At 41.7% G+C, this 12,594-nt stretch overlaps 1 protein-coding gene across 1 annotated transcript in view; it reads right to left on the minus strand.

Moving 5' to 3' along the window:
• Positions 1–6,570: 6,570 nt before the first annotated feature.
• Positions 6,571–12,594, minus strand: part of tspan36 (tetraspanin 36) — an 8,308-nt gene continuing 2,284 nt past the window's right edge. Inside the window, exons 2-7 of the mRNA XM_024003299.2 lie at positions 9,484–9,675; positions 8,957–9,031; positions 8,726–8,821; positions 8,246–8,395; positions 7,921–8,004; positions 6,571–7,710 (exon numbers count right to left, since the gene is read on the minus strand). Of these exons, the coding sequence (XP_023859067.1) occupies positions 7,633–7,710; positions 7,921–8,004; positions 8,246–8,395; positions 8,726–8,821; positions 8,957–9,031; positions 9,484–9,675 (675 nt within the window). The 3' untranslated portion in view covers positions 6,571–7,632. The remainder of the gene's footprint in view (positions 7,711–7,920; positions 8,005–8,245; positions 8,396–8,725; positions 8,822–8,956; positions 9,032–9,483; positions 9,676–12,594) is intronic.

Below are 12,594 nucleotides of genomic sequence, written 5' to 3' on the forward strand. Positions count from 1 at the left end.
ATGTGCACAATGCCCACAAAATGAGGTGGAAACTGAGCTGCACTTCCTAAACCTCCTGCCCAATGTATGACCATATTAGAGACACATATTTCCTCAGAATAACAGATCCAAAGAATTTGAAAACAAACCGATTTTGATAAACTCCCATATCTACTGGGTGATACCACAGTGTGCCATCACAGCAGCAAGATGTGTGACCTGTTGCCACAAGAAAAGGCAACCAGTGAAGAACAACACCATGTAAATACAACCTATTTATGCTATTTTATTTTCCCTTTTGTACTTTAACCATTTGTACATCGTGTGCACATAGCCTGTCTTCTCTTGAAAGTCAGGTCTGCCTACGGCGGCCTTTCTCAATAGCAAGGCTATGCTCACTGAGTCTGTACATAGTCAAAGCTTTCCTTAAGTTTGGGTCAGTCACAGTGGTCAGGTATTCTGCCACTGCGTACTCTCTGTTTGGGCCAAATAGCAGTCTAGTTTGCGCAGTTTTTTTGAAAATTCTCTCCAATGTGTGAAGTAATTATCTTTTTGTTTTCTCATGATTTGGTTGGGTTTAATTGTGTTGCTGTCCTGGGGCTCTGTGGGTTGTGTTTGTGTTTGTGAACAGAGCCCCAGGACCAGCTTGCTCAGGGGTCTCTTCTCCAGGTTAATCTCTCTGTAGGTGATTGCTCTGTTATGGAAGGGTTGGGAATCGCTTCCTTTTAGGTGGTTGTAGAATTTAACGTCTCTTTTCTGGATTTTGATAATTAGCAGGACATCGGCCTAATTCTGCTCTGCATGCATTATTTGGTGTTCTACGTTGTACACTGAGGATATTTTTGCAGAATTCTGCATGCGGAGTCTCAATTTGGTGTTTGTCCCATTTTGTGAATTCTTGGTTGGTGAGCAGACCCCAGACCTCACAACCACAAAGGGCAATGGGTTCTATAACTGATTCAAKTATTTTTAGCCAGATCCTAATTGGTATGTCGATTTTTATGTTCCTTTTGATGGCATAGAATGCCCTTCTTGCCTTGTCTCTTAGATCGTTCACAGCTTTGTGGAAGTTACCTGTGGCGCTGATGTTTAGGCCAARGTATGTATAGTTTTTTGTGTGCTCTAGGGCAGCAGTGTCTAGATGGAATTTGTATTTGTGGTCCTGGTGACTGGACATTTTTTGGAACACCATTATTTTGGTCTTACTGAGATTTACTGTCAGGGCCCAGGTCTGGAAAAATCTGTGCAGAAGATCTAGGTGCTGCTGTGGGCCCTCCTTGGTTGGTGACAGAAGCACCAGATCATTAGCAAACGGTAGACATTTGACTTCAGATTCTAGTAGGGTAAGGCCGGGTGCTGCAGACTGTTCTAGTGCCCTCGCCAATTCGTTGATATATATGTTGAAGAGGGTGGGGCTTAAGCTGCATCCCTGTCTCACCTCACGGCCCTGCGGGAAGAAATGTGTGTGTTTTTTGCCTATTTTAACCACACACTTGTTTGTGTACATGGATTTTATAATGTCATATGTTTTTTCCCTCAACACTACTTTCCATCAATTTGTATAGCAAACCCTCATTCCAAATTGAGTCGAAGGCTTTTTGAAATCAACAAAGCATGAGAAGACTTTGCCTTTGTTTTGGTTTGTTTGTTTGTCAATTAGGGTGTGCAGGGTGAATACGTGGTCTGTCTTACGATAATTTGGTAAAAAGCCAATTTGACATTTGCTCAGTATATTGTTTTCACTGAGGAAATGTACGAGTCTGCTGTTAATGATAATGTAGAGGATTTTCCCAAGTTTGCTGTTGACCCATATACCACGGTAGTTATTGGGGTCAAATTTGTCTCCACTTTTGTGGATTGGGGTGATCAGTCCTTGGTTCCAAATATTGGGGAAGAAGCCAGAGYTAAGGATGATGTTAAAGAGTTTTAGTATAGCCAATTGGAATTTGTTGTCTGTATATTTGATCATTTCATTGAGGATACCATCAACACSACGGGCCTTTTTGGGTTGGTGGGTTTTTATTTTGTCCTGTAGTTCATTCAAGGTAATTGGAGAATCCAGTGGGTTCTGATTGTCTTTAATAGTTGATTCAAAGATTTGTATTTGATTATGTATATGTTTTTGCTGTTTGTTCTTTGTTATAGAGCCAAAAAGATTGGAGAAGTGGTTTACCCATACATCTCCATTTTGGATAGGTAATTCTCTGTTGTTGTTTGTTTAGTGTTTTCCAATTTTACCAGAAGTGGTTAGAGTCTATGGATTCTTCAATTACATTGAGCTGATTTCTGACTCGCTGTTCCTTCTTTTTCCGTAGTGTATTTCTGTATTGTTTTAGTGATTCACCATAGTGAAGGCGTAGACTCAGGTTTTCCGGGTCTCTATGTTTTTAGGTTGGACAGATATCTTAATTTCTTTCTTAGATTTTTGCATTCTTCATCAAACTATTTGTCATTGTTRTTAATTTTCTTCGGTTTTCTATTTGAGATTTTTAGATTTGATAGGGAAGCTGAGAGGTCAAATATACTGTTAAGATTTTCTACTGCCAAGTTTACAACTTCACTATTACAGTGGAAYGTTTTGTCCAGCGTGCGACAGAGCTGCAGGAGTTGTGACCCGTTTTTGTTGGTTATGTTGTCATAGTTGTRCCTAGKGGKGCATATGGKGGAGAGAATGCTGTCACCTCCAGGCAGGTGTTTGTCCCCCTGTGTGCTGAGGGTGTCAGGTTCTTGTCCGGTTCTGGCATTTAGGTTGCCACAGAYTAGTACATTTCCCTGGGCCTGGAAATKATTGATTTCCCCCTCCAGGATTGAGAAGCTGTCGTCATTAAAGTATGGGGATTCTACTGGGGGGATATAGGTAGCACACAGGAGGACATTTTTCTCTGTTAAGATMATTTCCTTTTGAATTTCTAGCCAAATGTAAAATGTTGCTGTTTTGATTAATTTAATGGAGTGAGTTAGGTCTGCTCTATACCAAATTAGCATACCCCCTRAGTCCCTTCCCTGTTTCACACCTGGTAGTTTGGTGGATGGGACTATCAGCTCTCTGCAACCTAGAGGGCAACCAGTGGGTCCGTCTCCTCTATACCAGGTTTCTTGTAGGATGACATTGTCTGTATTTCCAATGTCTTTGATGAAGTCTGGGTTCCTGTTMTTTAAGCCAAAGGCAGATGACCTCAGGCCTTGGATATTCCAGGATAAGATAGTGAAGGCTTTGAGTTCCATAAAGTGTCCAATGTTGTTGGTCGTGTGGTTTGGCCTCAGTCCAGTAAGTGTGAGCAGAGCCTGCTGAGAATCTGGCACCTACCGTTGGCTTGGGCTAGTGTAAGAGTGGGGGTTGGGCCCGCTCACGGTCTGTGATTGATGGTCCTCAACATTTCATCCAGTATAATTTTACATATTACACACATAATGAGATAAAAAAACACTCATATGTACAGAGAAAACGTATTAAGCAGAGACATATGTTTTTATTGAGTGACAGTCTTATCTAAGCTAACATGTAGATTATTTAGCTATTTGATTATGAATTTTAGGACAACTTTAGGTATAAAAATAATCATATTTAAAAATGATTTGATAAAATATTGAATTTGGCCTTTACTACTATAACCCATAGAAACGCATTGAATAATACATTCATAAATGGCAAAAGAAATGTATCCTAAGGAATAAGGTTTTGAAGTATCTGTCTTATATCTAGGAGATATATGAAAGCTCAGGAAATATATATATATATATATTTTTAACACATATTTAACCCCATGTTACTTAGATTGACGCACGGGTGTGTCAATAGACTCTTAAAGATGAAGGATGAAATATTTTCTCTATAAACACGTCTGGGGCTCTTCCCTTAGAGGGCCCTCTACGACTGGCAAAGCCAGTCTACATCAAATACATATCTCTCTCTCTCACTAGATGACATCAGAAAGCTAGAGTGACTTGTGACTATTTCCAGAGGAAGTACTTGACAACCTACTCTAAATGAAAGAGCCAGTGAACCTCATGTCCTCGTTGAAAGGAAGATGAGATTCAGCTCACCAAAATGGCCTCCTACACCACCATTTCTGTGAGAGGGTTTTAGTGATATATTCTTTTTTAAATGTCAGTATCACGAAAAGAAAGAGGTAGAGGGGAAGGGGGAAGAAGAAGTAGAAGATCAGTAAGTTGAAGCGGTATCTTCCATATAACCAAAAGGTCACTCCATCCTTGGACCTAAATGTAGCAGAGTTATGACACGATGAAGCAGTAATAATAAAATGTCAGCTGAAAATGTCTGTGAGTTTTGAGACAAAAAAATGTATTATTTTCATTATGATCAAATAAAGCTGTAGATGTAAAAATCTGCAGACATCCTTTGCGCCTTTGACCAAACAAAAGTTGTTAGGGTAGGGGGTTAGGCAGTATGTTTGAGAGGCAGTATGTTTGGCCCCTTTGAGAGGCAGTATGTTTGGCCCCTTTGAGAGGCAGTATGTTTGGCCCCTTTGACAGGCAGTATGTTTGGCCCCTTTGACAGGCAGTATGTTTGGCCCCTTTGAGAGGCAGTATGTTTGGCCCCTTTGACAGGCAGTATGTTTGACCGCTCTCCCACAGCACCAGCATCAACATCCTGTGTGTCAGGTTACTGGCCAGAACACTCTGTGCAGAAGTGGTGGGAAATTAATAAATTAGGAGCAGGTCTGAAATTTCCCCACTACAACACCTGACTCAGCTCTTTGTGTGAACTGTTCTGGAAAAGGGACGTGCTGATCTAGGATCAGTTTTGTAGAGGTGARCAGCATTACAGATAACGATCAGGGCCCGTGTTCATAAAGCATCTCAGAGTAGGAGTGCTGATCTAGGATCAGTTTTGTAGAGGTGAGCAGCATTACAGATAACGATCAGGGCCCGTGTTCATAAAGCGTCTCAGAGTAGGAGTGCTGATCTAGGATCAACTTTGTAGAGGTGAGCAGCATTACAGATAACGATCAGGGCCCGTGTTCATAAAGCGTCTCAGAGTAGGAGTGCTGATCTAGGATCAGTTTTGTAGAGGTAAGCAGCATTACAGATAACGATCAGGGCCCGTGTTCATAAAGCGTCTCAGAGTAGGAGTGCTGATCTAGGATCGGTTTATTCTTCTAGATCACAGTGAATAATATGACATGGRCAGGGGGGAACCTGATCCTAGATCAGCACTCCTACTCTAAGATGCTTAATGACTTGTTGGCTAATTCAATGTAGGATACAATGTAATTCTGGTTCAGAGCAGGATACAATGTAACTTGTATTGAAGACTTAATGTGACTTACTAAATAGTCATCATATCTGAATTGCAGATTGAGYTTCTTAAAAGCCTCTTGGATCAGGTAGGTTAACAACACTCGTGTTGATGACMCAAACTGASCTACATGCAACRACAAAACAAAAAAACAWAAGAAGGGRAAAAAAGAGAGAGGAAGATGACATGTTATTTTGTTGTCTGCATTTTAAAGCAGGAAAACATCTCTCTCTGGAATAGGAGCACAGCTGTGTTTCAATGTCAATGGGAACTGGACCTGAGAGCATGTGTGTTGAATTGAATTTMTCTTCTTGAGATTGTAACCTCCCTAGTTGATCACTGAAACCTTAGTGTACTCTGCTGGTTGATTCTGTTACTACAACTGTATGGCTCACAGATTCTTTCCYGTAGCTCTTGTAGACAGGGATGAACTGGGACCAGAAATCAACCCTGGGATTTCTAATTTCCTCAAGGCCCCCATAATTAGCTAAATAATGATAATTTTGCACATGAAAAAAAAAAATACAGTAAATAATAATTGGGGTACCCACATTTAGACAGGCTAACTGTGTTAAATATTATTTAACAGAACTGCCCTATAGCCAGTCCATCTGTGACTGTAGATGGAATTCATGACTGTTTGATAAATACTCTATCAAACAGAACTCTGATCAGATCTGCTTGGGCTTCTGTTACTGTACATGATATTCTAATATTGGGGATGATACATGTTTCCTTCCCAATTAAAACTGTTCATCAGAACACATTTATGGTTGGCTCTAAATGGAGTGTTTTGTGACTTACTTACCTTAAAATCACATGAAGCCCACTMGATGATGTCATCAGCGTCTCCCTATGACGTCATTGGAATCACGTATCTTCCTCTATCTTGTTGACTACAAAACAGAAACCTGCTGTTCTCACATATGTTGACATTGTGGTGGTGCTGGAAATTATTAATTTGATTTTGAAAAAGGGTTCATTTTCCCTGCACATGTACATGCCAAGACTTCTCTAACCTCAAGGTACTTCCCTGGTTAAATAAAGATGAAAATCAATAGAGAACGATGCCTGGTGCACTATCTGTGTTTATACTGGATGTAGAAGTGCATGGGGAATTCTTGTCTATCTTGAGCATATAGACGTGTCTTTATCAACTAACCAAGAGAGAACCACTACGCACAACGCCTACAACGTTTTCAGAACTAGTTTTCTGGGAAAGGTCATGAACACGTATTTGTGTATATAATTGATAGAAAATAGATGTTATTTTTTWAATCAAAAGGTAGAAATGTGTTTTATGTCAAATCAGTAAACGCATAAAATGTAAATGTCTTTGTAGTTAGCTTTTAATACATTAGATCAAATATACACAAGCAAGTCCAACTGTATGCCGTCCACTCTACCAGATATGATTACATTTAATTGCACAATACTCTACAATGGTGCAGAAATTAGTGGTGTTCATGGACATTGAAATCAATAGCTCTTTCAAGTACAATAAGCATTCATTTCTAAAAGAATGTTGACAGTTCTTTTCTAATGTAATACTGTATATCTTAGACAAATGCCCACTACCTGATGCGTTGGAACCTGAAAAACTACTTGGCAGAATCAACACAACATTTCAATCCTTAAAGGGGAAATATGGGATTGGAAGATGCATTTTTGGACTTTTAAAGGAATGATATATAGCCATTGATATAGCTTAGTTCAACTGTCTTATCCTATCAGAACCCCAAATAAAAGCATGTTTTACACCATTGTTTATAAACAAAGTAATTGTAAACAATCACTGTATAGCTTCAAAACATGGTTAAAACTATCAATTTGATATCATTGATGGTCAGTCCATGCATGCAGGTTTGAGAGTGGTTACATTTCYCCAGSCCCATCCCTCAGYTGTTTATCAAAAAACTGTCAGGGGTGACCTCTTTGCTGTTGTTGAATCCCAGGTCACCCCAGATTTCCCCTTTAAATGGAACGTATTCCATATACTGATATATCACTGTGCATATCCTTTCTTTTTTTCAGTATGTACAGCAGCAAATTACAACACCGTTAAACTTAAGCCAACTTCCTTTGTTTAAAAGTTTGAGTGGTAATTTGCAACTATCTTAAAAAAAATGGCATCTCGTGGTTTTCCATTGCTTCCAATGTTGGCAGTGGTTTGCCTAAAGTTTGGTGGGCCTGACAACTGTCCGGGAAAGCTGAGGGAAAAAAGTAAGACAATGTTCCTGAAAGGATGCTAAAATATTAGTGTGGGGAACACAAGTCCTTTGGCTTTATGACCTCACACTGCTGGAGAGGAGCGGGGAGAGGTGTCAGGGGTCAAGGGTCAGGAGCTGCTGCAAGACAAGCCTCTAAAGCATCCTTCAAGACAGCAGGTCATATCAGACATACAGGGTCTGGTAGCCAGTTCGCCTGCCACTTTTACAGGTGATCACACACACACTGAGCATCCCGAAAAACTGAAAGAAAAGGACAAAGATATTCAGTGAAATTCAGTACAGAGTAAATTGGCTGGTACCTTTCAGGGTAGGTCCACGGGCTAACACTTTTAGACTTTAAAGGCCCGGCCTCAGAGGTAGAAACACGAAACCCTTCATCTTTAGGCCAAACAATGGAAATGAACATGATAAATCAAATGTTAAAAGTCAAAGGTCAGTCAGGTACAGTACCTTGATGATGGCAAAGCCAAGGATGACCAGCATGGCATAGCTCATCACATCCTGAAGGAGCTGTTCCAGCTTAACCTCACAACCCTGGAGCAACACACACCACACACACACACACACACACACACACACACACACACACACACACACACACACACACACACACACACACACACACACACACACACACACACACACACACACACACACACACACACACACACACACACACACACACACACTGGTTAGAGAGTATTGTCATTACACTTTAAATCATTGTATCAAATACAGAAACTAGAAGTTAGAAATTGACTGAATTGGTCTATACCTGAGTATTGAGCAGGTCTGGCTGGTCCAGTCTGCCCGTGCACTCGGTGTTGTTCCGTTTACAACAGGAGATGGGCACAGTGTTGTTACTGCTGCTGAACCAGGGCGTGGTGGTCCAGTTCATGTAGGTCTGCACTCCACAGCACTGCAACTGAATACAGAGRGAGGAAGAACACTTGTTCACAGCTCCTAGCTGACAAAAGCCTAATTTCCAGTATCATCACATCGCTGTGTGTGCCAGTGCGTGTTAGCACCAGATAAGTTTGAAACAGAGAGACTCAACAAGTGATAACTTCCTCTAACACCTACGACAAAGACCATCAATGGGAGAGTGGGAAATTTGTCCACTTTGATGTGCCTGTATACACAGGAAGTAATCGCACAGTGAGTCGCTCGGTTTTCAAACCTAGTAAGGAYCTGCTTGGCATCATACTGGTTATCAGGGGAATTCAAACTTGTCAATAGAGGAAGTGGCACTGACCTGAGACTGCAGATAATYCACAGCCCGGGTTTCAGAGTTCTCCCCATTATACTTCTGGAACACATCGCTCATTGACCGCTCCAAATCACCTTTTATCTGTAAAGATATACAAAACAAAATGCATCTATTTAAGTACTGTACCTGCAAGCATTAAATAATATTATATGATTGTAGCATATAATACATGAAATACATGTGGTGAAAATGTGTCCAAATGTGACGTTCACTCACCCTGCCTTGGTAAATGAACGCAAACACTAGGGCAGCGACCTCTGCTGCAAACATGGCCAGGAGGATCATCAGGAACTGAAAAGAGATGGGCAGACCAGACGGCTATCAGCAAGGAGGCCGTGAACAAGTGGTGCAGCAGGACTYATCAAACACAGAGATCCTCAGTGCCTACTGTGTGTCCCAAATGGCACCCTACCCTATGTAATGAGTGCACTACTTTTGACATGAGACCTATGAACCCTGGTCAAAAGTAGTGCACTATATAGGGGAATAGGGTGCCATTTGGGACACAAAGTGTGTTTATGAAAGACCTGGATGGACGGATGGCTCCTTTCACCATCACCCACCAGGAACCAACACCACAATGTCTGAGGCAGGTGTCAGGTGACATTTCCCCTGGACGCTGAACTTGGTTCAGTTTGGAAATTTCTCCCACTAATTGTTAACGTTCAGATTTGTGGACGTGATTCTGATCCTAGATCTATACCTAGAGTAAACCACTTGTTGCGTCGGAGGCTCATACTCACAAAGCTCAGGCCCACTTTGGACTCTCTCAGGGTGGCGCAGCAGCCCACAGTCCCGATGATGAACATCACCACTCCCACAGTGATGATGATGGCTGCAGGGATGAGTGTGTACTTATCCTCCAGGAAGTTGTCAAAGTTGTTGTAGCTCTTGATCACGTAAGAGCCTACGTAGGCAAGAGCGCCACCCGCAGCCTAGAGAGAAGAACAAAACAACAACATGAGCACTTTATCAGCAATCCCAAGCTGTGTTACCTATTCACCCCTAATCAAGGCTGTGTTACCTATTCTCTACCACTAAATGCAAGGCTGTGCTTACCATATTGCTCCTACCCACTAATCAGGCTGTGTTACTATTCTCCACCCCGTAATCAAGGCGTGTTCTATTTCTCCACCCCTAATAAGGCTGTGTAAATCCGTATTTCTCCACCATCTAATCAAGCTGTGCTTTCCTTCCCTCCTAATCACGGCTGTGTTACCTATTTCTCCACCCCTAATTCAAGGCTGTGTGCTATTATTCTCACCTCACTAATCAAAGCCGTGTGCCTATTTCTCCACCCCTAATCAACCGGGTGTGTACCGTATTCTCCACCCACTAATTCAAGCGCTGTGTGCCTATTCCCCACACCGCCGTATCAGCTGTTGACCTATTTCTCCACCCTAATCAATAGCTGTGTGCCATTTACCTACATCAGCTCAGTGTGCCATTCACCTATAACAAGGCCGTGTTGCCTATTCTCCAACCCTAATGCTCCTTAGCTATTCCACTTAGCCGGTTGCCTATTCGTCCACGCATAATCAACGGCCGTGTTGCTATTCTCCACCACTTAATCAAGGCCATGGTTGCCTATTCTCACGCTAATCAAGGCTGTTCGCCTATTCTCCACCGCTTATATCAAGGCGTGTTCGCTCTATGTCTCACCCCAATCAAGGCTGTGTTCCTATTCTCCACCCCTAATCAAGGCTGTTGCTATTCTCCACCCCTAATCAAGCATGCTTGCTTACTATTCTCACACCCTAATCAAGGCCGTTACCTATTCTCCACCACTAATCATCCGTGCCTGTTGCCTATTCTCCAACGCTAATCAAGGCCCTGTTATTTGCCTATTCTCCACCCTAATTACAGGGACCGTGAATATTTCCAGCCTAAGGAGTCGTTCATTTCGCCACCGTAATCAAAGGCCGTGTTTGCCTATCTCCACCGCTATCAAGCTGTGTTGCTTTCTCCACCCTTCTCCAAAGTGTCGCCGTGCATACCCTTTCAATGGATTAAAAGCATAGATGTGTAAAACATTGCTGGGTTTACACCATTGTTAAACCCATCATGAGAATTTGTGAAGTGAACACTAACAGGAGAAGGTAGAGAATATGGTGATGCATCTTAGGTTAGGCCAAAACCATACGACATACAACATTGTCCGTGAGAATTGCAGCTCATATACAATCAATCCCCATTTTAAATAGAAGTAACTCTACCTTTCTGGAAGCAGGTCTATGGACAAGTAGACAGCAAGTGCTTGTTTTGTTTACTCTGCCACTTCCAAATGTACTTTTAGTATTTATTGAACAAACCCATGCAAGTGATACCCACGAATTAGAATGAAGAAACCATTGTAATTTATGGAGACCATCCCTTAAAGTGGTTCATGCTTTTATGTCATGTATACACAACAATGTGGTGCTAGACATAGGCAGGATCAGATGGTGTTGCTCAGCCTAAATCCTTTAGAATCAAGCTCAGGGCACATCGACCACTCTCACAATCACCCTCATCACAAGACCCAAACACCACCCCACCCACCCCCACCACCACCCACCACCACCCCCGTAACCTAGCGCGTGCCACCGAGTGATACACACACACACCCCACCTCCTAATCCTTCCTGGAACTTGGATCTTGTGCCTCAGATATGAGAGTGCAAAAATGAAATGTGTTGTGGTGATTACTAAAGCGGGAAAGAGGAGAAGGAAATGGACTGTAAGATTGACATTTTTCGCTGGTTATTATGTTGTTGTCAATCGACCACATTATCTCCTGTATTGACCGAGTGAAAGACATGTTCACAGTTTTGCTGCCTTAAAGTGCATGTGTATTTGTGAAAACTTCATTATGTTAGGACAAAATATCACGTTTAGGGTAGGCTGTTTCCCTCCAGACTCAGATCACAGATGCGTTCTAAAGGAAAGGTGAACTCAACAGAAAATACAAAACTAGTCCAATACTATGTGCAAGACTTGTTCAATGACAAGCTAACGGCCCACAGCAAACCTCCCTCCTCATCCCCCTAAAGACTCAGCTTTAGGGCTACATATTTTACTTCCATTCAGGTGTAATAGTTGTTAAAATACTTTGAATTTCACCAGGTTCATATCTTTATATAGCATGTTTCAGTTATTATTTTGCATCCCTGCATTATGGGGAATAGGGGCATACTTATGTTTTGGCCCTGCATGCTTGTGCTCAAATCAGTTTTATGCATTAAGAAAGGTAGCTAGGCACGCTTTTTCTGTCATATGCAGAAAAGTTATGACACACGCTGTTCATGAAAAATGGTGTACATTTAGTGCCAACTCATACGTGGATGCTATTGTCAAGATTAAATTGTAATTGTGCTTTTTAAGACTAACATTTGGAATTCAACATGTGGTTGTTTACTAGCTAATGCAATGTGTGTGTGAACGATGGCGAGTTCCTCGTTGATCCTTGTCCTTTGTATCATGTGTCTATATTTTTGAGAGCGAGAGAGAGAGAGAGAGAGAGAGAGAGAGAGAGAGAGAGAGAGAGAGAGGCGAGTACTGGCAAAACATACAGTACTTGTGCTCTATGTATTTTCCTTTGGTTATCGATGTCAAATTAGTTCATCTGTTTACATATAAGAAGAGGCTATAATATTCACTATTGTATGACAACAACAACAAAAATGATATGGGGACGCACTAAGAGAGAGGCGACTAATGGCAGAATATAGTTCTGCTCTACAAATAATGTTGTCTTTTCTTTTGGATGCAGACGAACTCTGATACATTATAACGTCTTCAGTCTCAACCAATCACACAGCTACTGCACCAACTACAGAGACACACAGAGAGAGAAAGAGAAAGAGAGAGAGAGA

This window comes from Salvelinus sp. IW2-2015, linkage group LG15, assembly GCF_002910315.2.
Source record: "Salvelinus sp. IW2-2015 linkage group LG15, ASM291031v2, whole genome shotgun sequence".
NCBI classification, from domain to species: domain Eukaryota; kingdom Metazoa; phylum Chordata; class Actinopteri; order Salmoniformes; family Salmonidae; genus Salvelinus; species Salvelinus sp. IW2-2015.